Source organism: Pan paniscus, chromosome 7 (genome assembly GCF_029289425.2).
Source record: "Pan paniscus chromosome 7, NHGRI_mPanPan1-v2.0_pri, whole genome shotgun sequence".
Lineage (NCBI taxonomy): Eukaryota > Metazoa > Chordata > Mammalia > Primates > Hominidae > Pan > Pan paniscus.
This window is the reverse complement of record NC_073256.2, coordinates 22,769,009-22,789,299: the sequence shown is the minus strand read 5'-3', so window position 1 is coordinate 22,789,299 and position 20,291 is coordinate 22,769,009. Positions and strand designations below refer to the sequence as shown.

At 54.2% G+C, this 20,291-nt stretch overlaps 3 protein-coding genes across 3 annotated transcripts; all 3 read left to right on the top strand.

Annotated features, from left to right (window-relative positions):
• Positions 1–1,441: 1,441 nt before the first annotated feature.
• On the top strand, positions 1,442–4,452 carry LOC129395897 (protein FAM90A15-like). The gene is made up of 4 exons (XM_055107329.1): positions 1,442–1,564; positions 2,059–2,258; positions 2,717–2,825; positions 3,490–4,452. The coding sequence occupies exons 1-4, from the start codon at positions 1,442–1,444 to the stop codon at positions 4,450–4,452; spliced, it is 1,395 nt and encodes a 464-aa protein (XP_054963304.1).
• A 4,652-nt stretch (positions 4,453–9,104) lies between these two features.
• On the top strand, positions 9,105–12,674 carry LOC129395898 (protein FAM90A15). Its single transcript, XM_055107330.3, has 4 exons — positions 9,105–9,227; positions 9,722–9,921; positions 10,380–10,488; positions 11,153–12,674. The coding sequence occupies exons 1-4, from the start codon at positions 9,105–9,107 to the stop codon at positions 12,113–12,115; spliced, it is 1,395 nt and encodes a 464-aa protein (XP_054963305.1). The 3' UTR covers positions 12,116–12,674.
• Positions 12,675–16,763: 4,089 nt separating this feature from the next.
• LOC129395899 (protein FAM90A15-like) lies at positions 16,764–19,774 on the top strand. The gene is made up of 4 exons (XM_055107331.1): positions 16,764–16,886; positions 17,381–17,580; positions 18,039–18,147; positions 18,812–19,774. Exons 1-4 carry the CDS (start codon positions 16,764–16,766, stop codon positions 19,772–19,774), a joined length of 1,395 nt encoding a protein of 464 aa, XP_054963306.1.
• The last annotated feature ends 517 nt before the right edge of the window (positions 19,775–20,291 follow it).

Genomic DNA, 20,291 nt, shown 5'->3' with positions numbered 1-20,291 from the left:
TTTACCACATTTTTTAAAACAAAACAAAACAAAACAAAACAAAAAGATGGAAAAGAAGACAGGGGTACAGGCACCAGTGTTACATGTCTGACGGGGAGCATCTATTCTTCAAAGCTTGCAGCTGTACACTTAGGTTTTAGAATGTCTGTCAGCAGTGGACATGATCTTAGAGTGGGCTGTGCAGATAGACCTTTCCAGGTCACGTAATTGGATTAAGTTAATTGCAATGAAGGTACAGGTAACTGATTAGGTTAGGGTACGTTCCATGTCAGGTGACCAGAGGCAGCATAAAAGGCAGCCTGGAAAGCAGAGGTCCCTCTCCGCCCCTTCCTCCGTCGTCCTGGATGCTGCATCGCTTCCAGCGGGGCTGCTCCAGCACCTGCCCATCTCAGCGCCAGCCGGGGAAAGCAAGTAGACGTGTAATTTCAGGTTAGTTTCACTGAACTATTGTTTTTTTCACGCAATCCCTGAGGGGTGTGGGGGTGGGGGGAAGAGACACAGGAGGCAGAAAGAAACCGATCACACTGGGGCTTGCTGGTGGGGAAGGATGTGTTCTCGTTACTAGTAATTCTTGCAACAGAAAACGAGAAAACATATCCGTCTCCACATGTGGGATAAGACCAAGATGGGAATGCGAAAAGAAATGTACTGCAGCATGCTGAATTGGTGGGTAAATGGAAAAAGGACTTTGGAAAAAAGGGTGGTTTGCCCTTCAGCCGTGTAAGACGTCGATACGATGTGGCACTTGTTCCCCGTTTGTTCAGATGAATTCGTGTGGTATGCGTAAAATACCAGAAAAAATAAATAAGCAAAGAGGGGCTGGAGCTAAAGCCAAAAGGTAGAACAGGAAAGACCATCACCTGCTAGTGTGGTAGAGAGGAAGGTAACTTCTCTCTATGAATTTGTGCTTGGAAGTTGCCTAATGAAATGGCCAGAGTAGCGATTCAAGTTGTCACAGGAAGCATCCCATATCCCTGACTTCAAACAGACCTGCCAAAGGGTGGCGCAAGCCATGCCCTGTGTCTTCGATCATTCTGTCCGTCAAGGGAGATAGAATCACCGTGTCTTCTACCGGAGTGAATCGTGAGAGACCTAAGTCCAGTCTCCAGAATCAGTTGCTTGTTTGGGGTTGAAAGCTCAACTCCCCATACCTAGGCCACGGGCCCTGTGGCAGGTGCGGTTTACTCTTGGACTAGGTAGTCATGGCAGAGGAACACACAGTATCCGAGGATGCACACAGCACATTGTGTTCTACAGATTTGACCGACTGGTGGTGAGGTCTCCTCATGACCACACCGGCAGGGAGTTAGCAGGTGGCTTCCTGTGGGTGTGTGAATATCCAATGTGCTTAACCATCGACATGTGTGTGTTTGTGTGTGTTTCAGGTGACCCAACAGTCAACCCCTGAAAAAGGCGGTCACAAAACCCCCAGGCGACGAAGATGATGGCACGTCGGGACCCCAAATCTTGGGCCGAGAGACTGGTGAGAGCCCAGACCCTCCAGAAGCAGCGGAGGGCCCCAGTTGGGCCAAGGGCTCCCCCGCCCGATGAAGAAGATCCCAGGGTAAGTCTAGCCCTGGATCTCTTGGGTATCGGGGTGGGGGTGGGGACGGGGGGAGGGGGTGTCACACGGTCCTCAGAGACTGGGTTGGATTCCAAAGAGCTCTGTCACCACCACCCAGGTTGCTTTTCCCATCCAAGGTGGGCGTGGCTTGGGACCTTCTCCCCGGCCCGATAGGTCCCTTGAGAGACTCTTGGGGGCAACCTCCCTTTCTACTTAGAGTCCTGTGTAGCCACGTTTGGCTGTGTTGTTGACTTCGGGTTCACCGTCGTGCCCCTTGGAACCTTGAGTCCTTCCTTTCAGAGTTCCTCCGTCACGTGGGCTTTGGGAGGGAACATCGTATCCGAACTCTCCCAGCACTTAACGGCCCCCATGCCGGTGTCCCCTCTTTGGAATCCTTATTCAGCTCTGAATTCACAATCCGTCCCAATGTGGACGTGGGATCGCTGCCTGTGGCTTCAGCTCACTCACCGACATCACTTCCTTTCCACCCACAGCTCAAGTGCAAAAACTGCGGGGCCTTTGGCCACACGGCCAGAAGTACCAGGTGCCCCATGAAGTGCTGGAAGGCAGCCCTGGTTCCAGCGACCTTGGGGGAAAAGGAAGGGAAGGAAAACCTGAAACCATGGAAGCCCCAGGTTGAAGCCAACCCGGGGCCCTTGAACAAGGATAAGGGAGAGAAGGAAGAGAGACCAAGGTGAGCAGTGGGAGGGGTTTTCACCACTCTTAGGGTACTGCCTCCTAAGGACATGGTGTCTCTGCACCTGCACACCGTGTGCCTTTCCGTCTCCGGGCCAGGGAAGGAACGCTGCAGAGAAATAGGCCGGAGCTCCGTGTCCTCCGGGGTTCCACACCCAGGAGCTCCTTTGGCTCTGGGAGATTCAGGGACGGGGAGAGGCGGGGGCGCTTCGTGCACGTTCCCCACGACAGGGGGAAAAGCGATGGAATCCAAATCACAGTCCTTAGTTGGGAAGCCTAGAGGGCCACCTGGGGGACGGGAAGGTTGGCACGTGAGGGAAGGTGCAGAGGCGGAAAGGGCACCAGATGTCCATTTCTGTATCACAAAACACGGAACGGGGCTGGGCCCCACACAGGGTTCTCCCTGTCTCCTGGGGAAAACCAGGGGGCACGGCCTGACCTTTTTCTGTTCTGCAGGCAACAAGACCCGCAGAGGAAGGCTCTCCTCCACATATTTTCTGGGAAACCTCCAGAGAAGCCGCTGCCGAATCGAAAAGGATCCACGGAATCTTCTGATTATCTGAGGGTGAGTGTCACCCCGGGCCCCTGGTCCTTTTCTCCTCTAGGTCACCCTGGTTGATTTCCTTTCAGCTTCCCGTCTGCGGGAGGAAATCGGGGAACCCCTCTTTCTTGCCTTCTTGGGGTCAGGGACTCCACGATCCTTCCAGGTCAATTTGATTCCAGGCCAAGGCATCTGAAGATGCCGTATTTCCTGTTGCTTTCTTTCTGTCCAATTATGGCAAGCCTGCCAACAACATGTTCCTAGCGGCATGAGGAAATTAGTCCCTCAGAGGCCCCAAACGTGGAGAAGGCTAAACCCAGGAACATGCATGTGTTCAGAGAAGACGTCCTGAGTACCCTTGAGCCACCAACCTGCCTTCGGAAGGGCATCAGTCCGTTCCACTTCATGGAAGGCTGAGTGGAGGCGCTTTGATCCAGTTAATGCCCAAGACGCGATCTTTTGAACAATGGTGTGCTTAGATCAGCTACACATAGCTCGAGAGCGCATCTTTCATGTGTCTTGTCCTGATCAGCACTCAGGTGGAGGGTCTGTCCCTACTTCCAAGGACCGCCTGTCGATACTGTACTAAGAATTTCATGGCGTGTGCACCTTGTCTTTGGATGTGCTTGATTTTCACGTTGGCTCCATGCGGAGGAACTTCTAACCTGTGTTGTTTCCTCTCTTTCAGGTTGCAAGCGGGCCAATGCCGGTCCACACAACCAGTAAGAGGCCGCGCCTGGGCCCTGTCCTCGCTGATCGCTCAGCTACCGAAAGGTCTGACAGGGGCTCCGTCTTGGCTTCGCCGTCTCCCCTCAGAAAAGCCAGTCTGAGCTCCTCCTCAAGTCTTGGACCAAAGGAAAGACAGACAGGGGCTGCGGCCGACATCCCTCAGCCTGCAGTCAGGCAGCAGGGCCCCGAGCCTCTCCTCGTGGTGAAGCCGACACACAGCAGCCCTGAGGGTGGCTGCCGAGAAGTTCCCCAGGCTGCCTCCAAAACCCACGGCCTGCTCCAGGCCATCAGACCCCAGGCACAGGACAAACGTCCTGCGGTGACCTCACAGCCCTGCCCGCCAGCCGCCACACACAGCTTGGGCCTAGGCTCCAATCTCAGCTTCGGGCCAGGAGCCAAGAGACCTGCCCAGGCTCGGATTCAGGCTTGCCTGAACTTCCCCAAGAAACCGAGACTGGGTCCCTTCCAGATCCCCGAAAGCGCCATCCAGGGAGGTGAGCTGGGGGCCCCGGAGAATCTCCAACCTCCGCCAGCCGCAACCGAACTTGGACCAAGTACGTCGCCCCAGATGGGCAGGAGGACACCCGCCCAGGTGCCCAGCGTCGACCGGCAGCCTCCGCACAGCAGACCTTGCCTGCCTACTGCCCAGGCCTGCACCATGTCCCATCACCCAGCGGCCAGCCATGATGGGGCCCAGCCTCTCAGAGTGCTCTTCCGGAGACTGGAAAACGGACGCTGGAGCTCCAGCCTCCTGGCGGCCCCCTCATTTCACTCTCCTGAGAAGCCGGGAGCCTTCCTCGCTCAGAGCCCTCATGTGTCAGAGAAGTCTGAGGGTCCCCGTGTTCGTGTCCCACCGAGCGTCCTCTATGAGGACCTTCAGGTTTCCTCCTCCTCAGAGGACAGCGATTCTGACCTGGAGTGAGACTGCAGGTGGCAGGGGCTCCTTGGCCTCCAGCTCCCGTGACTTGGAGGGGACTGTGGGACTGAGGAGTGCAGAGCAGAGAGCAGACTCTGTGCGGTGACTCCGAAGCTCCCCGGCTGTGGCGCTTCTGTGGATGTGGGAGCCCAGGCCAGGCAGGGAGCAGATGCAGGGGCTCTGCCTCATTGAATTCTGGTGAGGGACGTTGTAGTTCGCGTGGTTCTCCGGAAACGCGCCAGGAAAAGCTTCCGTGCCAGAGATTCGTTGCCTCAGAAACTGCGTGACGCGCAGGAGTCAGACTTCCGCTGGGACGTCAATAGGAAACTGGGGAATTACTGTGTATTTGCTCTCTAGATGACTGAATAAGGGAAAAGTTAGGGAACCCTGAGAGGTGCAGCCCTTCCGCTGTGCCCCGCCCTGAGAGCAGTGTTTCGGACGCTGGGAAGCGTGCTGTGCAGAGCGCTCTCGGGGTCTTTCCTCAGCCTCGAAAACTGGGCTGTGGAATGCCTTTGTACATGTGTGTGTTTAATTGGTTTTGAAGTGAATAAAATTCTCAAAAAGATGACATATTGTCTTTTGACACTCATTCCGTGTTTGTGTTTAACTGATTTTCCGAGTGAAGGGGTGGCCTGCCCCTCCACACCTGTGGGTGTTTCTAGTCGGGTGGGATGAGAGACGGAGAGAAGAAATAAGACACAGAGACAAAGTATAGGGAGACAACAGTGGGTCCAGGGGACCGGCACTCAGCACACCAAGGACCTGCACCGGCACCGGCCTCTGAGTTCCCTCAGTTTTTATTGATTATGATTTTCATTATTTCAGCAAAAAGGAATGTAGTAGGAGAGCAGGGTGATAATAAGGAGAAGGTCAACAACACCAAAAAAAAAAAAAAAAAAAAAAAAAAAAACACACGTGAGCCAAAGAATCTATATCATTACTAAGTTCAAGGGAAGGTACTATGCCTGGACGTGCACGTAGGCCAGATTTATGTTTCTCTCCACCCAAACATCTCAGCGGAGTAAAGAATAACAAGGCAGCATTACTGCCAACACGTCTCGCCTCCCGCCACAGGGCAGCTTTTCTCCGAGCTCAGAGTTGAACAAATGTACGATCGGGCTTTACACCGAGACATTCAGTTCCCAGGGGCAAGCAGGAGACAGTGGCCTTCCTGCATCTCAACTGCAAGAGGCTTTCCTCTTTGACTAATCCACCTCAGCACAGACCCATTACGGGTGTCAGGCTGGGGGACAGTCAGGTCTTTCCCATCCCACGAGGCCATATTTCAGACTGTCACATGGGGAGAAACCTTGGACAATACCCTGCTTTCAAGGGCAGAGGTCCCTGTAGCTTTCCACGGTGCATTGTGCCCCTGGTTTATTGAGACTAGAGAATGGCAATGACTTTTACCAAGTATACTGCTCGTAAACATTTGGTTAACAAGGCACGCCCTGCACAGCCCTAGATCCCTTAAGCCTCGATGTTATACAACACAGGTTTTTGTGAGCTCCAAGTTGGGTCAAAGGGGCCGCGGCAAAGCTACAAATGATCAACATCTCAGCAAAGCAATTGTTTAAAGTACAGGTCTTTTTCAAAATGGAGTCTCTTATGTCTTCCCCTTCTACATAGACACAGTGACAGTCTGATCTCCCTTTCTTTACCCTACATCCAAGGGCTTGAACATTTCTTGACTTGTTGGCAATCCAAATCGTTATGTCTCCGAAACAGAGTTGACTGAGGGGACCGCAGGGCTGGGCAGGACCTTTGACTTCGTATACAACCACAGGAGCAAGAAAACCTCAGCCCCACTCTACTAACACGCACCTAGTAAAATTCCGCCAACCGAATCTCACCCACGCTAACACGTGGGGAGCGTTGCTTGCACCACGAGTCCCCATTTGGCTCAACCGCCGATGCCAAGTGTGTGGTTCCAGTTGCGACGGCCCCCCGTGAAGTGGCTTCCGGATGTGCGAATGAACCAGGCAGAGTTTCACTGGCCAAATAGACCCCAGCAAAGCTGAAGTCAACTCCCACATTTGGGATGTACTTCAGAGGTAAAACATTCATCCCGTCTTCTTTCCGGATGTCTGACACCGTGGTTCTCCCCCTGATCCTAAGAGTAGCTGAGGTAGAGACTCACTGAAAGATCTAGGCAGGGAGATCCCATCATGCACAGGCTCTCTCCATTCTCTGACCTGGGAACAACTCTGAGCAGGATTCCACATCTAGGGGGCCTCGGAACTGAGCGGGATTTTCTGAGACACACCAAATGGCTGCTCCCTTTCCGCCGCTGTTGAGGGTCGTTATCTGGATTATCCAGATCACCTAGAAAGTATCCGTATCCAGAATCAATAAGATCAACTCTCTGCTCCTCTGACAGCAGAAGGAGCAGGACCATAAGGAACCAAAGAGCGTGGAAGGAAACGATGTGACAGGAAAGCTCAGAGAACGGCCACAGGGGGTCGTCAGCAGGCCTTCCAACCTGAATCATGAATAATTAATGAAGCGCAAATCAAAGGGGACTCGAGTTTCAGCAGGAGCAATTCATCCAACGGGAGATCGCCGGAGGGCCAACACGATTGAGAGACTGGGAGCCGGGTGCAGTGTCAAAGGGGACGCGACTGGTTCCAAAGCTCAAGAACACCATGGGGTCACTTGGGCTACGTGAGAAAATGCCCCAGTGTGCTGGTTCATCATTCCGACTCCTGCCTGTCTCTTCCCGTCCAAGGAACATGGACCCTAAGTCGTGCAGCTGCAGATGACCATGGGCAGAATTAGGGGCCGTGGCACAAAAGTTCACCGACACGGGAGTTCCACAGAAGGTGCGGTGGATCTTCACAAATCCAGAGACATGGCAATGGGACCCAGGGAATTAGAGCCTCACAGGCGTCCGGGAGACTTTTCAGGCATAATGCCTGGAGTCGCAAGACGAGCTGAAAAAGGAGCCAGGCACTGAAGGACAAAGCGTTGTTGACTTTCCTCATCTGTGTTTCCCAGTGCGGTCCAATTCACGGTGGTTTCCAAGCGCCTCCTGGAGGAGAAAACACATGAGGGTGCGGTCAGGGTTCTCTGCTGACAGACTTACCTTGGGGAAGAAAGAGAAGCTCTGAAGATGGATCATGGCCGTGACTGCACGTCAAGGAGAATCTCCTTGATGACACTGAGGCCCACGTCGAGATAGACTAAATGTGGTCCAATTAAAAGGTGTCTATTTTACCACATTTTTTAAAACAAAACAAAACAAAACAAAACAAAACAAAAAGATGGAAAAGAAGACAGGGGTACAGGCACCAGTGTTACATGTCTGACGGGGAGCATCTATTCTTCAAAGCTTGCAGCTGTACACGTAGGTTTTAGAATGTCTGTCAGCAGTGGACATGATCTTAGAGTGGGCTGTGCAGATAGACCTTTCCAGGTCACGTAATTGGATTAAGTTAATTGCAATGAAGGTACGGGTAACTGATTAGGTTAGGGTACGTTCCATGTCAGGTGACCAGAGGCAGCATAAAAGGCAGCCTGGAAAGCAGAGGTCCCTCTCCGCCCCTTCCTCCGTCGTCCTGGATGCTGCATCGCTTCCAGCGGGGCTGCTCCAGCACCTGCCCATCTCAGCGCCAGCCGGGGAAAGCAAGTAGACGTGTAATTTCAGGTTAGTTTCACTGAACTATTGTTTTTTTCACGCAATCCCTGAGGGGTGTGGGGGTGGGGGGAAGAGACACAGGAGGCCGAAAGAAACCGATCACACTGGGGCTTGCTGGTGGGGAAGGATGTGTTCTCGTTACTAGTAATTCTTGCAACAGAAAACGAGAAAACATATCCGTCTCCACATGTGGGATAAGACCAAGATGGGAATGCGAAAAGAAATGTACTGCAGCATGCTGAATTGGTGGGTAAATGGAAAAAGGACTTTGGAAAAAAGGGTGGTTTGCCCTTCAGCCGTGTAAGACGTCGATACGATGTGGCACTTGTTCCCCGTTTGTTCAGATGAATTCGTGTGGTATGCGTAAAATACCAGAAAAAATAAATAAGCAAAGAGGGGCTGGAGCTAAAGCCAAAAGGTAGAACAGGAAAGACCATCACCTGCTAGTGTGGTAGAGAGGAAGGTAACTTCTCTCTATGAATTTGTGCTTGGAAGTTGCCTAATGAAATGGCCAGAGTAGCGATTCAAGTTGTCACAGGAAGCATCCCATATCCCTGACTTCAAACAGACCTGCCAAAGGGTGGCGCAAGCCATGCCCTGTGTCTTCGATCATTCTGTCCGTCAAGGGAGATAGAATCACCGTGTCTTCTACCGGAGTGAATCGTGAGAGACCTAAGTCCAGTCTCCAGAATCAGTTGCTTGTTTGGGGTTGAAAGCTCAACTCCCCATACCTAGGCCACGGGCCCTGTGGCAGGTGCGGTTTACTCTTGGACTAGGTAGTCATGGCAGAGGAACACACAGTATCCGAGGATGCACACAGCACATTGTGTTCTACAGATTTGACCGACTGGTGGTGAGGTCTCCTCATGACCACACCGGCAGGGAGTTAGCAGGTGGCTTCCTGTGGGTGTGTGAATATCCAATGTGCTTAACCATCGACATGTGTGTGTTTGTGTGTGTTTCAGGTGACCCAACAGTCAACCCCTGAAAAAGGCGGTCACAAAACCCCCAGGCGACGAAGATGATGGCACGTCGGGACCCCAAATCTTGGGCCAAGAGACTGGTGAGAGCCCAGACCCTCCAGAAGCAGCGGAGGGCCCCAGTTGGGCCAAGGGCTCCCCCGCCCGATGAAGAAGATCCCAGGGTAAGTCTAGCCCTGGATCTCTTGGGTATCGGGGTGGGGGTGGGGACGGGGGGAGGGGGTGTCACACGGTCCTCAGAGACTGGGTTGGATTCCAAAGAGCTCTGTCACCACCACCCAGGTTGCTTTTCCCATCCCAGGTGGGCGTGGCTTGGGACCTTCTCCCCGGCCCGATAGGTCCCTTGAGAGACTCTTGGGGGCAACCTCCCTTTCTACTTAGAGTCCTGTGTAGCCACGTTTGGCTGTGTTGTTGACTTCGGGTTCACCGTCGTGCCCCTTGGAACCTTGAGTCCTTCCTTTCAGAGTTCCTCCGTCACGTGGGCTTTGGGAGGGAACATCGTATCCGAACTCTCCCAGCACTTAACGGCCCCCATGCCGGTGTCCCCTCTTTGGAATCCTTATTCAGCTCTGAATTCACAATCCGTCCCAATGTGGACGTGGGATCGCTGCCTGTGGCTTCAGCTCACTCACCGACATCACTTCCTTTCCACCCACAGCTCAAGTGCAAAAACTGCGGGGCCTTTGGCCACACGGCCAGAAGTACCAGGTGCCCCATGAAGTGCTGGAAGGCAGCCCTGGTTCCAGCGACCTTGGGGGAAAAGGAAGGGAAGGAAAACCTGAAACCATGGAAGCCCCAGGTTGAAGCCAACCCGGGGCCCTTGAACAAGGATAAGGGAGAGAAGGAAGAGAGACCAAGGTGAGCAGTGGGAGGGGTTTTCACCACTCTTAGGGTACTGCCTCCTAAGGACATGGTGTCTCTGCACCTGCACACCGTGTGCCTTTCCGTCTCCGGGCCAGGGAAGGAACGCTGCAGAGAAATAGGCCGGAGCTCCGTGTCCTCCGGGGTTCCACACCCAGGAGCTCCTTTGGCTCTGGGAGATTCAGGGACGGGGAGAGGCGGGGGCGCTTCGTGCACGTTCCCCACGACAGGGGGAAAAGCGATGGAATCCAAATCACAGTCCTTAGTTGGGAAGCCTAGAGGGCCACCTGGGGGACGGGAAGGTTGGCACGTGAGGGAAGGTGCAGAGGCGGAAAGGGCACCAGATGTCCATTTCTGTATCACAAAACACGGAACGGGGCTGGGCCCCACACAGGGTTCTCCCTGTCTCCTGGGGAAAACCAGGGGGCACGGCCTGACCTTTTTCTGTTCTGCAGGCAACAAGACCCGCAGAGGAAGGCTCTCCTCCACATATTTTCTGGGAAACCTCCAGAGAAGCCGCTGCCGAATCGAAAAGGATCCACGGAATCTTCTGATTATCTGAGGGTGAGTGTCACCCCGGGCCCCTGGTCCTTTTCTCCTCTAGGTCACCCTGGTTGATTTCCTTTCAGCTTCCCGTCTGCGGGAGGAAATCGGGGAACCCCTCTTTCTTGCCTTCTTGGGGTCAGGGACTCCACGATCCTTCCAGGTCAATTTGATTCCAGGCCAAGGCATCTGAAGATGCCGTATTTCCTGTTGCTTTCTTTCTGTCCAATTATGGCAAGCCTGCCAACAACATGTTCCTAGCGGCATGAGGAAATTAGTCCCTCAGAGGCCCCAAACGTGGAGAAGGCTAAACCCAGGAACATGCATGTGTTCAGAGAAGACGTCCTGAGTACCCTTGAGCCACCAACCTGCCTTCGGAAGGGCATCAGTCCGTTCCACTTCATGGAAGGCTGAGTGGAGGCGCTTTGATCCAGTTAATGCCCAAGACGCGATCTTTTGAACAATGGTGTGCTTAGATCAGCTACACATAGCTCGAGAGCGCATCTTTCATGTGTCTTGTCCTGATCAGCACTCAGGTGGAGGGTCTGTCCCTACTTCCAAGGACCGCCTGTCGATACTGTACTAAGAATTTCATGGCGTGTGCACCTTGTCTTTGGATGTGCTTGATTTTCACGTTGGCTCCATGCGGAGGAACTTCTAACCTGTGTTGTTTCCTCTCTTTCAGGTTGCAAGCGGGCCAATGCCGGTCCACACAACCAGTAAGAGGCCGCGCCTGGGCCCTGTCCTCGCTGATCGCTCAGCTACCGAAAGGTCTGACAGGGGCTCCGTCTTGGCTTCGCCGTCTCCCCTCAGAAAAGCCAGTCTGAGCTCCTCCTCAAGTCTTGGACCAAAGGAAAGACAGACAGGGGCTGCGGCCGACATCCCTCAGCCTGCAGTCAGGCAGCAGGGCCCCGAGCCTCTCCTCGTGGTGAAGCCGACACACAGCAGCCCTGAGGGTGGCTGCCGAGAAGTTCCCCAGGCTGCCTCCAAAACCCACGGCCTGCTCCAGGCCATCAGACCCCAGGCACAGGACAAACGTCCTGCGGTGACCTCACAGCCCTGCCCGCCAGCCGCCACACACAGCTTGGGCCTAGGCTCCAATCTCAGCTTCGGGCCAGGAGCCAAGAGACCTGCCCAGGCTCGGATTCAGGCTTGCCTGAACTTCCCCAAGAAACCGAGACTGGGTCCCTTCCAGATCCCCGAAAGCGCCATCCAGGGAGGTGAGCTGGGGGCCCCGGAGAATCTCCAACCTCCGCCAGCCGCAACCGAACTTGGACCAAGTACGTCGCCCCAGATGGGCAGGAGGACACCCGCCCAGGTGCCCAGCGTCGACCGGCAGCCTCCGCACAGCAGACCTTGCCTGCCTACTGCCCAGGCCTGCACCATGTCCCATCACCCAGCGGCCAGCCATGATGGGGCCCAGCCTCTCAGAGTGCTCTTCCGGAGACTGGAAAACGGACGCTGGAGCTCCAGCCTCCTGGCGGCCCCCTCATTTCACTCTCCTGAGAAGCCGGGAGCCTTCCTCGCTCAGAGCCCTCATGTGTCAGAGAAGTCTGAGGGTCCCCGTGTTCGTGTCCCACCGAGCGTCCTCTATGAGGACCTTCAGGTTTCCTCCTCCTCAGAGGACAGCGATTCTGACCTGGAGTGAGACTGCAGGTGGCAGGGGCTCCTTGGCCTCCAGCTCCCGTGACTTGGAGGGGACTGTGGGACTGAGGAGTGCAGAGCAGAGAGCAGACTCTGTGCGGTGACTCCGAAGCTCCCCGGCTGTGGCGCTTCTGTGGATGTGGGAGCCCAGGCCAGGCAGGGAGCAGATGCAGGGGCTCTGCCTCATTGAATTCTGGTGAGGGACGTTGTAGTTCGCGTGGTTCTCCGGAAACGCGCCAGGAAAAGCTTCCGTGCCAGAGATTCGTTGCCTCAGAAACTGCGTGACGCGCAGGAGTCAGACTTCCGCTGGGACGTCAATAGGAAACTGGGGAATTACTGTGTATTTGCTCTCTAGATGACTGAATAAGGGAAAAGTTAGGGAACCCTGAGAGGTGCAGCCCTTCCGCTGTGCCCCGCCCTGAGAGCAGTGTTTCGGACGCTGGGAAGCGTGCTGTGCAGAGCGCTCTCGGGGTCTTTCCTCAGCCTCGAAAACTGGGCTGTGGAATGCCTTTGTACATGTGTGTGTTTAATTGGTTTTGAAGTGAATAAAATTCTCAAAAAGATGACATATTGTCTTTTGACTCTCATTCCGTGTTTGTGTTTAACTGATTTTCCGAGTGAAGGGGTGGCCTGCCCCTCCACACCTGTGGGTGTTTCTAGTCGGGTGGGATGAGAGACGGAGAGAAGAAATAAGACACAGAGACAAAGTATAGGGAGACAACAGTGGGTCCAGGGGACCGGCACTCAGCACACCAAGGACCTGCACCGGCACCGGCCTCTGAGTTCCCTCAGTTTTTATTGATTATGATTTTCATTATTTCAGCAAAAAGGAATGTAGTAGGAGAGCAGGGTGATAATAAGGAGAAGGTCAACAACACCAAAAAAAAAAAAAAAAAAAAAAAAAAAAACACACGTGAGCCAAAGAATCTATATCATTACTAAGTTCAAGGGAAGGTACTATGCCTGGACGTGCACGTAGGCCAGATTTATGTTTCTCTCCACCCAAACATCTCAGCGGAGTAAAGAATAACAAGGCAGCATTACTGCCAACACGTCTCGCCTCCCGCCACAGGGCAGCTTTTCTCCGAGCTCAGAGTTGAACAAATGTACGATCGGGCTTTACACCGAGACATTCAGTTCCCAGGGGCAAGCAGGAGACAGTGGCCTTCCTGCATCTCAACTGCAAGAGGCTTTCCTCTTTGACTAATCCACCTCAGCACAGACCCATTACGGGTGTCAGGCTGGGGGACAGTCAGGTCTTTCCCATCCCACGAGGCCATATTTCAGACTGTCACATGGGGAGAAACCTTGGACAATACCCTGCTTTCAAGGGCAGAGGTCCCTGTGGCTTTCCACGGTGCATTGTGCCCCTGGTTTATTGAGACTAGAGAATGGCAATGACTTTTACCAAGTATACTGCTCGTAAACATTTGGTTAACAAGGCACGCCCTGCACAGCCCTAGATCCCTTAAGCCTCGATGTTATACAACACAGGTTTTTGTGAGCTCCAAGTTGGGTCAAAGGGGCCGCGGCAAAGCTACAAATGATCAACATCTCAGCAAAGCAATTGTTTAAAGTACAGGTCTTTTTCAAAATGGAGTCTCTTATGTCTTCCCCTTCTACATAGACACAGTGACAGTCTGATCTCCCTTTCTTTACCCTACATCCAAGGGCTTGAACATTTCTTGACTTGTTGGCAATCCAAATCGTTATGTCTCCGAAACAGAGTTGACTGAGGGGACCGCAGGGCTCGGCAGGACCTTCGACTTCGTATACAACCACAGGAGCAAGAAAACCTCAGCCCCACTCTACCAACACGCACCTAGTAAAATTCCGCCAACCGAATCTCACCCACGCTAACACGTGGGGAGCGTTGCTTGCACCACGAGTCCCCATTTGGCTCAACCGCCGATGCCAAGTGTGTGGTTCCAGTTGCGACGGCCCCCCGTGAAGTGGCTTCCGGATGTGCGAATGAACCAGGCAGAGTTTCACTGGCCAAATAGACCCCAGCAAAGCTGAAGTCAACTCCCACATTTGGGATGTACTTCAGAGGTAAAACATTCATCCCGTCTTCTTTCCGGATGTCTGACACCGTGGTTCTCCCCCTGATCCTAAGAGTAGCTGAGGTAGAGACTCACTGAAAGATCTAGGCAGGGAGATCCCATCATGCACAGGCTCTCTCCATTCTCTGACCTGGGAACAACTCTGAGCAGGATTCCACATCTAGGGGGCCTCGGAACTGAGCGGGATTTTCTGAGACACACCAAATGGCTGCTCCCTTTCCGCCGCTGTTGAGGGTCGTTATCTGGATTATCCAGATCACCTAGAAAGTATCCGTATCCAGAATCAATAAGATCAACTCTCTGCTCCTCTGACAGCAGAAGGAGCAGGACCATAAGGAACCAAAGAGCGTGGAAGGAAACGATGTGACAGGAAAGCTCAGAGAACGGCCACAGGGGGTCGTCAGCAGGCCTTCCAACCTGAATCATGAATAATTAATGAAGCGCAAATCAAAGGGGACTCGAGTTTCAGCAGGAGCAATTCATCCAACGGGAGATCGCCGGAGGGCCAACACGATTGAGAGACTGGGAGCCGGGTGCAGTGTCAAAGGGGACGCGACTGGTTCCAAAGCTCAAGAACACCATGGGGTCACTTGGGCTACGTGAGAAAATGCCCCAGTGTGCTGGTTCATCATTCCGACTCCTGCCTGTCTCTTCCCGTCCAAGGAACATGGACCCTAAGTCGTGCAGCTGCAGATGACCATGGGCAGAATTAGGGGCCGTGGCACAAAAGTTCACCGACACGGGAGTTCCACAGAAGGTGCGGTGGATCTTCGCAAATCCAGAGACATGGCAATGGGACCCAGGGAATTAGAGCCTCACAGGCGTCCGGGAGACTTTTCAGGCATAATGCCTGGAGTCGCAAGACGAGCTGAAAAAGGAGCCAGGCACTGAAGGACAAAGCGTTGTTGACTTTCCTCATCTGTGTTTCCCAGTGCGGTCCAATTCACGGTGGTTTCCAAGCGCCTCCTGGAGGAGAAAACACATGAGGGTGCGGTCAGGGTTCTCTGCTGACAGACTTACCTTGGGGAAGAAAGAGAAGCTCTGAAGATGGATCATGGCCGTGACTGCACGTCAAGGAGAATCTCCTTGATGACACTGAGGCCCACGTCGAGATAGACTAAATGTGGTCCAATTAAAAGGTGTCTATTTTACCACATTTTTTTAAAACAAAACAAAACAAAGCAAAACAAAAAGATGGAAAAGAAGACAGGGGTACAGGCACCAGTGTTACATGTCTGACGGGGAGCATCTATTCTTCAAAGCTTGCAGCTGTACACTTAGGTTTTAGAATGTCTGTCAGCAGTGGACATGATCTTAGAGTGGGCTGTGCAGATAGACCTTTCCAGGTCACGTAATTGGATTAAGTTAATTGCAATGAAGGTACAGGTAACTGATTAGGTTAGGGTACGTTCCATGTCAGGTGACCAGAGGCAGCATAAAAGGCAGCCTGGAAAGCAGAGGTCCCTCTCCGCCCCTTCCTCCATCGTCCTGGATGCTGCATCGCTTCCAGCGGGGCTGCTCCAGCACCTGCCCATCTCAGCGCCAGCCGGGGAAAGCAAGTAGACGTGTAATTTCAGGTTAGTTTCACTGAACTATTGTTTTTTTCACGCAATCCCTGAGGGGTGTGGGGGTGGGGGGAAGAGACACAGGAGGCAGAAAGAAACCGATCACACTGGGGCTTGCTGGTGGGGAAGGATGTGTTCTCGTTACTAGTAATTCTTGCAACAGAAAACGAGAAAACATATCCGTCTCCACATGTGGGATAAGACCAAGATGGGAATGCGAAAAGAAATGTACTGCAGCATGCTGAATTGGTGGGTAAATGGAAAAAGGACTTTGGAAAAAAGGGTGGTTTGCCCTTCAGCCGTGTAAGACGTCGATACGATGTGGCACTTGTTCCCCGTTTGTTCAGATGAATTCGTGTGGTATGCGTAAAATACCAGAAAAAATAAATAAGCAAAGAGGGGCTGGAGCTAAAGCCAAAAGGTAGAACAGGAAAGACCATCACCTGCTAGTGTGGTAGAGAGGAAGGTAACTTCTCTCTATGAATTTGTGCTTGGAAGTTGCCTAATGAAATGGCCAGAGTAGCGATTCAAGTTGTCACAGGAAGCATCCCATATCCCTGACTTCAAACAGACCTGCCAAAGGGTGGCGCAAGCCATGCCCTGTGTCTTCGATCATTCTGTCCGTCAAGGGAGATAGAATCACCGTGTCTTCTACCGGAGTGAATCGTGAGAGACCTAAGTCCAGTCTCCAGAATCAGTTGCTTGTTTGGGGTTGAAAGCTCAACTCCCCATACCTAGGCCACGGGCCCTGTGGCAGGTGCGGTTTACTCTTGGACTAGGTAGTCATGGCAGAGGAACACACAGTATCCGAGGATGCACACAGCACATTGTGTTCTACAGATTTGACCGACTGGTGGTGAGGTCTCCTCATGACCACACCGGCAGGGAGTTAGCAGGTGGCTTCCTGTGGGTGTGTGAATATCCAATGTGCTTAACCATCGACATGTGTGTGTTTGTGTGTGTTTCAGGTGACCCAACAGTCAACCCCTGAAAAAGGCGGTCACAAAACCCCCAGGCGACGAAGATGATGGCACGTCGGGACCCCAAATCTTGGGCCGAGAGACTGGTGAGAGCCCAGACCCTCCAGAAGCAGCGGAGGGCCCCAGTTGGGCCAAGGGCTCCCCCGCCCAGTGAAGAAGATCCCAGGGTAAGTCTAGCCCTGGATCTCTTGGGTATCGGGGTGGGGGTGGGGACGGGGGGAGGGGGTGTCACACGGTCCTCAGAGACTGGGTTGGATTCCAAAGAGCTCTGTCACCACCACCCAGGTTGCTTTTCCCATCCAAGGTGGGCGTGGCTTGGGACCTTCTCCCCGGCCCGATAGGTCCCTTGAGAGACTCTTGGGGGCAACCTCCCTTTCTACTTAGAGTCCTGTGTAGCCACGTTTGGCTGTGTTGTTGACTTCGGGTTCACCGTCGTGCCCCTTGGAACCTTGAGTCCTTCCTTTCAGAGTTCCTCCGTCACGTGGGCTTTGGGAGGGAACATCGTATCCGAACTCTCCCAGCACTTAACGGCCCCCATGCCGGTGTCCCCTCTTTGGAATCCTTATTCAGCTCTGAATTCACAATCCGTCCCAATGTGGACGTGGGATCGCTGCCTGTGGCTTCAGCTCACTCACCGACATCACTTCCTTTCCACCCACAGCTCAAGTGCAAAAACTGCGGGGCCTTTGGCCACACGGCCAGAAGTACCAGGTGCCCCATGAAGTGCTGGAAGGCAGCCCTGGTTCCAGCGACCTTGGGGGAAAAGGAAGGGAAGGAAAACCTGAAACCATGGAAGCCCCAGGTTGAAGCCAACCCGGGGCCCTTGAACAAGGATAAGGGAGAGAAGGAAGAGAGACCAAGGTGAGCAGTGGGAGGGGTTTTCACCACTCTTAGGGTACTGCCTCCTAAGGACATGGTGTCTCTGCACCTGCACACCGTGTGCCTTTCCGTCTCCGGGCCAGGGAAGGAACGCTGCAGAGAAATAGGCCGGAGCTCCGTGTCCTCCGGGGTTCCACACCCAGGAGCTCCTTTGGCTCTGGGAGATTCAGGGACGGGGAGAGGCGGGGGCGCTTCGTGCAGGTTCCCCACGACAGGGGGAAAAGCGATGGAATCCAAATCACAGTCCTTAGTTGGGAAGCCTAGAGGGCCACCTGGGGGACGGGAAGGTTGGCACGTGAGGGAAGGTGCAGAGGCGGAAAGGGCACCAGATGTCCATTTCTGTATCACAAAACACGGAACGGGGCTGGGCCCCACACAGGGTTCTCCCTGTCTCCTGGGGAAAACCAGGGGGCACGGCCTGACCTTTTTCTGTTCTGCAGGCAACAAGACCCGCAGAGGAAGGCTCTCCTCCACATATTTTCTGGGAAACCTCCAGAGAAGCCGCTGCCGAATCGAAAAGGATCCACGGAATCTTCTGATTATCTGAGGGTGAGTGTCACCCCGGGCCCCTGGTCCTTTTCTCCTCTAGGTCACCCTGGTTGATTTCCTTTCAGCTTCCCGTCTGCGGGAGGAAATCGGGGAACCCCTCTTTCTTGCCTTCTTGGGGTCAGGGACTCCACGATCCTTCCAGGTCAATTTGATTCCAGGCCAAGGCATCTGAAGATGCCGTATTTCCTGTTGCTTTCTTTCTGTCCAATTATGGCAAGCCTGCCAACAACATGTTCCTAGCGGCATGAGGAAATTAGTCCCTCAGAGGCCCCAAACGTGGAGAAGGCTAAACCCAGGAACATGCATGTGTTCAGAGAAGACGTCCTGAGTACCCTTGAGCCACCAACCTGCCTTCGGAAGGGCATCAGTCCGTTCCACTTCATGGAAGGCTGAGTGGAGGCGCTTTGATCCAGTTAATGCCCAAGACGCGATCTTTTGAACAATGGTGTGCTTAGATCAGCTACACATAGCTCGAGAGCGCATCTTTCATGTGTCTTGTCCTGATCAGCACTCAGGTGGAGGGTCTGTCCCTACTTCCAAGGACCGCCTGTCGATACTGTACTAAGAATTTCATGGCGTGTGCACCTTGTCTTTGGATGTGCTTGATTTTCACGTTGGCTCCATGCGGAGGAACTTCTAACCTGTGTTGTTTCCTCTCTTTCAGGTTGCAAGCGGGCCAATGCCGGTCCACACAACCAGTAAGAGGCCGCGCCTGGGCCCTGTCCTCGCTGATCGCTCAGCTACCGAAAGGTCTGACAGGGGCTCCGTCTTGGCTTCGCCGTCTCCCCTCAGAAAAGCCAGTCTGAGCTCCTCCTCAAGTCTTGGACCAAAGGAAAGACAGACAGGGGCTGCGGCCGACATCCCTCAGCCTGCAGTCAGGCAGCAGGGCCCCGAGCCTCTCCTCGTGGTGAAGCCGACACACAGCAGCCCTGAGGGTGGCTGCCGAGAAGTTCCCCAGGCTGCCTCCAAAACCCACGGCCTGCTCCAGGCCATCAGACCCCAGGCACAGGACAAACGTCCTGCGGTGACCTCACAGCCCTGCCCGCCAGCCGCCACACACAGCTTGGGCCTAGGCTCCAATCTCAGCTTCGGACCAGGAGCCAAGAGACCTGCCCAGGCTCGGATTCAGGCTTGCCTGAACTTCCCCAAGAAACCGAGACTGGGTCCCTTCCAGATCCCCGAAAGCGCCATCCAGGGAGGTGAGCTGGGGGCCCCGGAGAATCTCCAACCTCCGCCAGCCGCAACCGAACTTGGACCAAGTACGTCGCCCCAGATGGGCAGGAGGACACCCGCCCAGGTGCCCAGCGTCGACCGGCAGCCTCCGCACAGCAGACCTTGCCTGCCTACTGCCCAGGCCTGCACCATGTCCCATCACCCAGCGGCCAGCCATGATGGGGCCCAGCCTCTCAGAGTGCTCTTCCGGAGACTGGAAAACGGACGCTGGAGCTCCAGCCTCCTGGCGGCCCCCTCATTTCACTCTCCTGAGAAGCCGGGAGCCTTCCTCGCTCAGAGCCCTCATGTGTCAGAGAAGTCTGAGGGTCCCCGTGTTCGTGTCCCACCGAGCGTCCTCTATGAGGACCTTCAGGTTTCCTCCTCCTCAGAGGACAGCGATTCTGACCTGGAGTGAGACTGCAGGTGGCAGGGGCTCCTTGGCCTCCAGCTCCCGTGACTTGGAGGGGACTGTGGGACTGAGGAGTGCAGAGCAGAGAGCAGACTCTGTGCGGTGACTCCGAAGCTCCCCGGCTGTGGCGCTTCTGTGGATGTGGGAGCCCAGGCCAGGCAGGGAGCAGATGCAGGGGCTCTGCCTCATTGAATTCTGGTGAGGGACGTTGTAGTTCGCGTGGTTCTCCGGAAACGCGCCAGGAAAAGCTTCCGTGCCAGAGATTCGTTGCCTCAGAAACTGCGTGACGCGCAGGAGTCAGACTTCCGCTGGGACGTCAATAGGAAACTGGGGAATTACTGTGTATTTGCTCTCTAGATGACTGAATAAGGGAAAAGTTAGGGAACCCTGAGAGGTGCAGCCCTTCCGCTGTGCCCCGCCCTGAGAGCAGTGTTTCGGACGCTGGGAAGCGTGCTGTGCAGAGCGCTCTCGGGGTCTTTCCTCAGCCTCGAAAACTGGGCTGTGGAATGCCTTTGTACATGTG

Bases quoted from the DNA above. Each gene is read 5' to 3' on its own strand.
- LOC129395897 (XM_055107329.1), top strand. From the start codon at position 1,442: ATGATGGCACGTCGGGACCCCAAATCTTGGGCCGAGAGACTGGTGAGA. The intron at 1,565-2,058 runs GTAAGTCTAGCC...TTCCACCCACAG, and splicing joins CCGATGAAGAAGATCCCAGG to CTCAAGTGCAAAAACTGCGG. The intron at 2,259-2,716 runs GTGAGCAGTGGG...TCTGTTCTGCAG, and splicing joins GAGAAGGAAGAGAGACCAAG to GCAACAAGACCCGCAGAGGA.
- LOC129395899 (XM_055107331.1), top strand. From the start codon at position 16,764: ATGATGGCACGTCGGGACCCCAAATCTTGGGCCGAGAGACTGGTGAGA. The intron at 16,887-17,380 runs GTAAGTCTAGCC...TTCCACCCACAG, and splicing joins CCAGTGAAGAAGATCCCAGG to CTCAAGTGCAAAAACTGCGG. The intron at 18,148-18,811 runs GTGAGTGTCACC...CCTCTCTTTCAG, and splicing joins AATCTTCTGATTATCTGAGG to GTTGCAAGCGGGCCAATGCC.
- LOC129395898 (XM_055107330.3), top strand. From the start codon at position 9,105: ATGATGGCACGTCGGGACCCCAAATCTTGGGCCAAGAGACTGGTGAGA. The intron at 9,228-9,721 runs GTAAGTCTAGCC...TTCCACCCACAG, and splicing joins CCGATGAAGAAGATCCCAGG to CTCAAGTGCAAAAACTGCGG. The intron at 10,489-11,152 runs GTGAGTGTCACC...CCTCTCTTTCAG, and splicing joins AATCTTCTGATTATCTGAGG to GTTGCAAGCGGGCCAATGCC.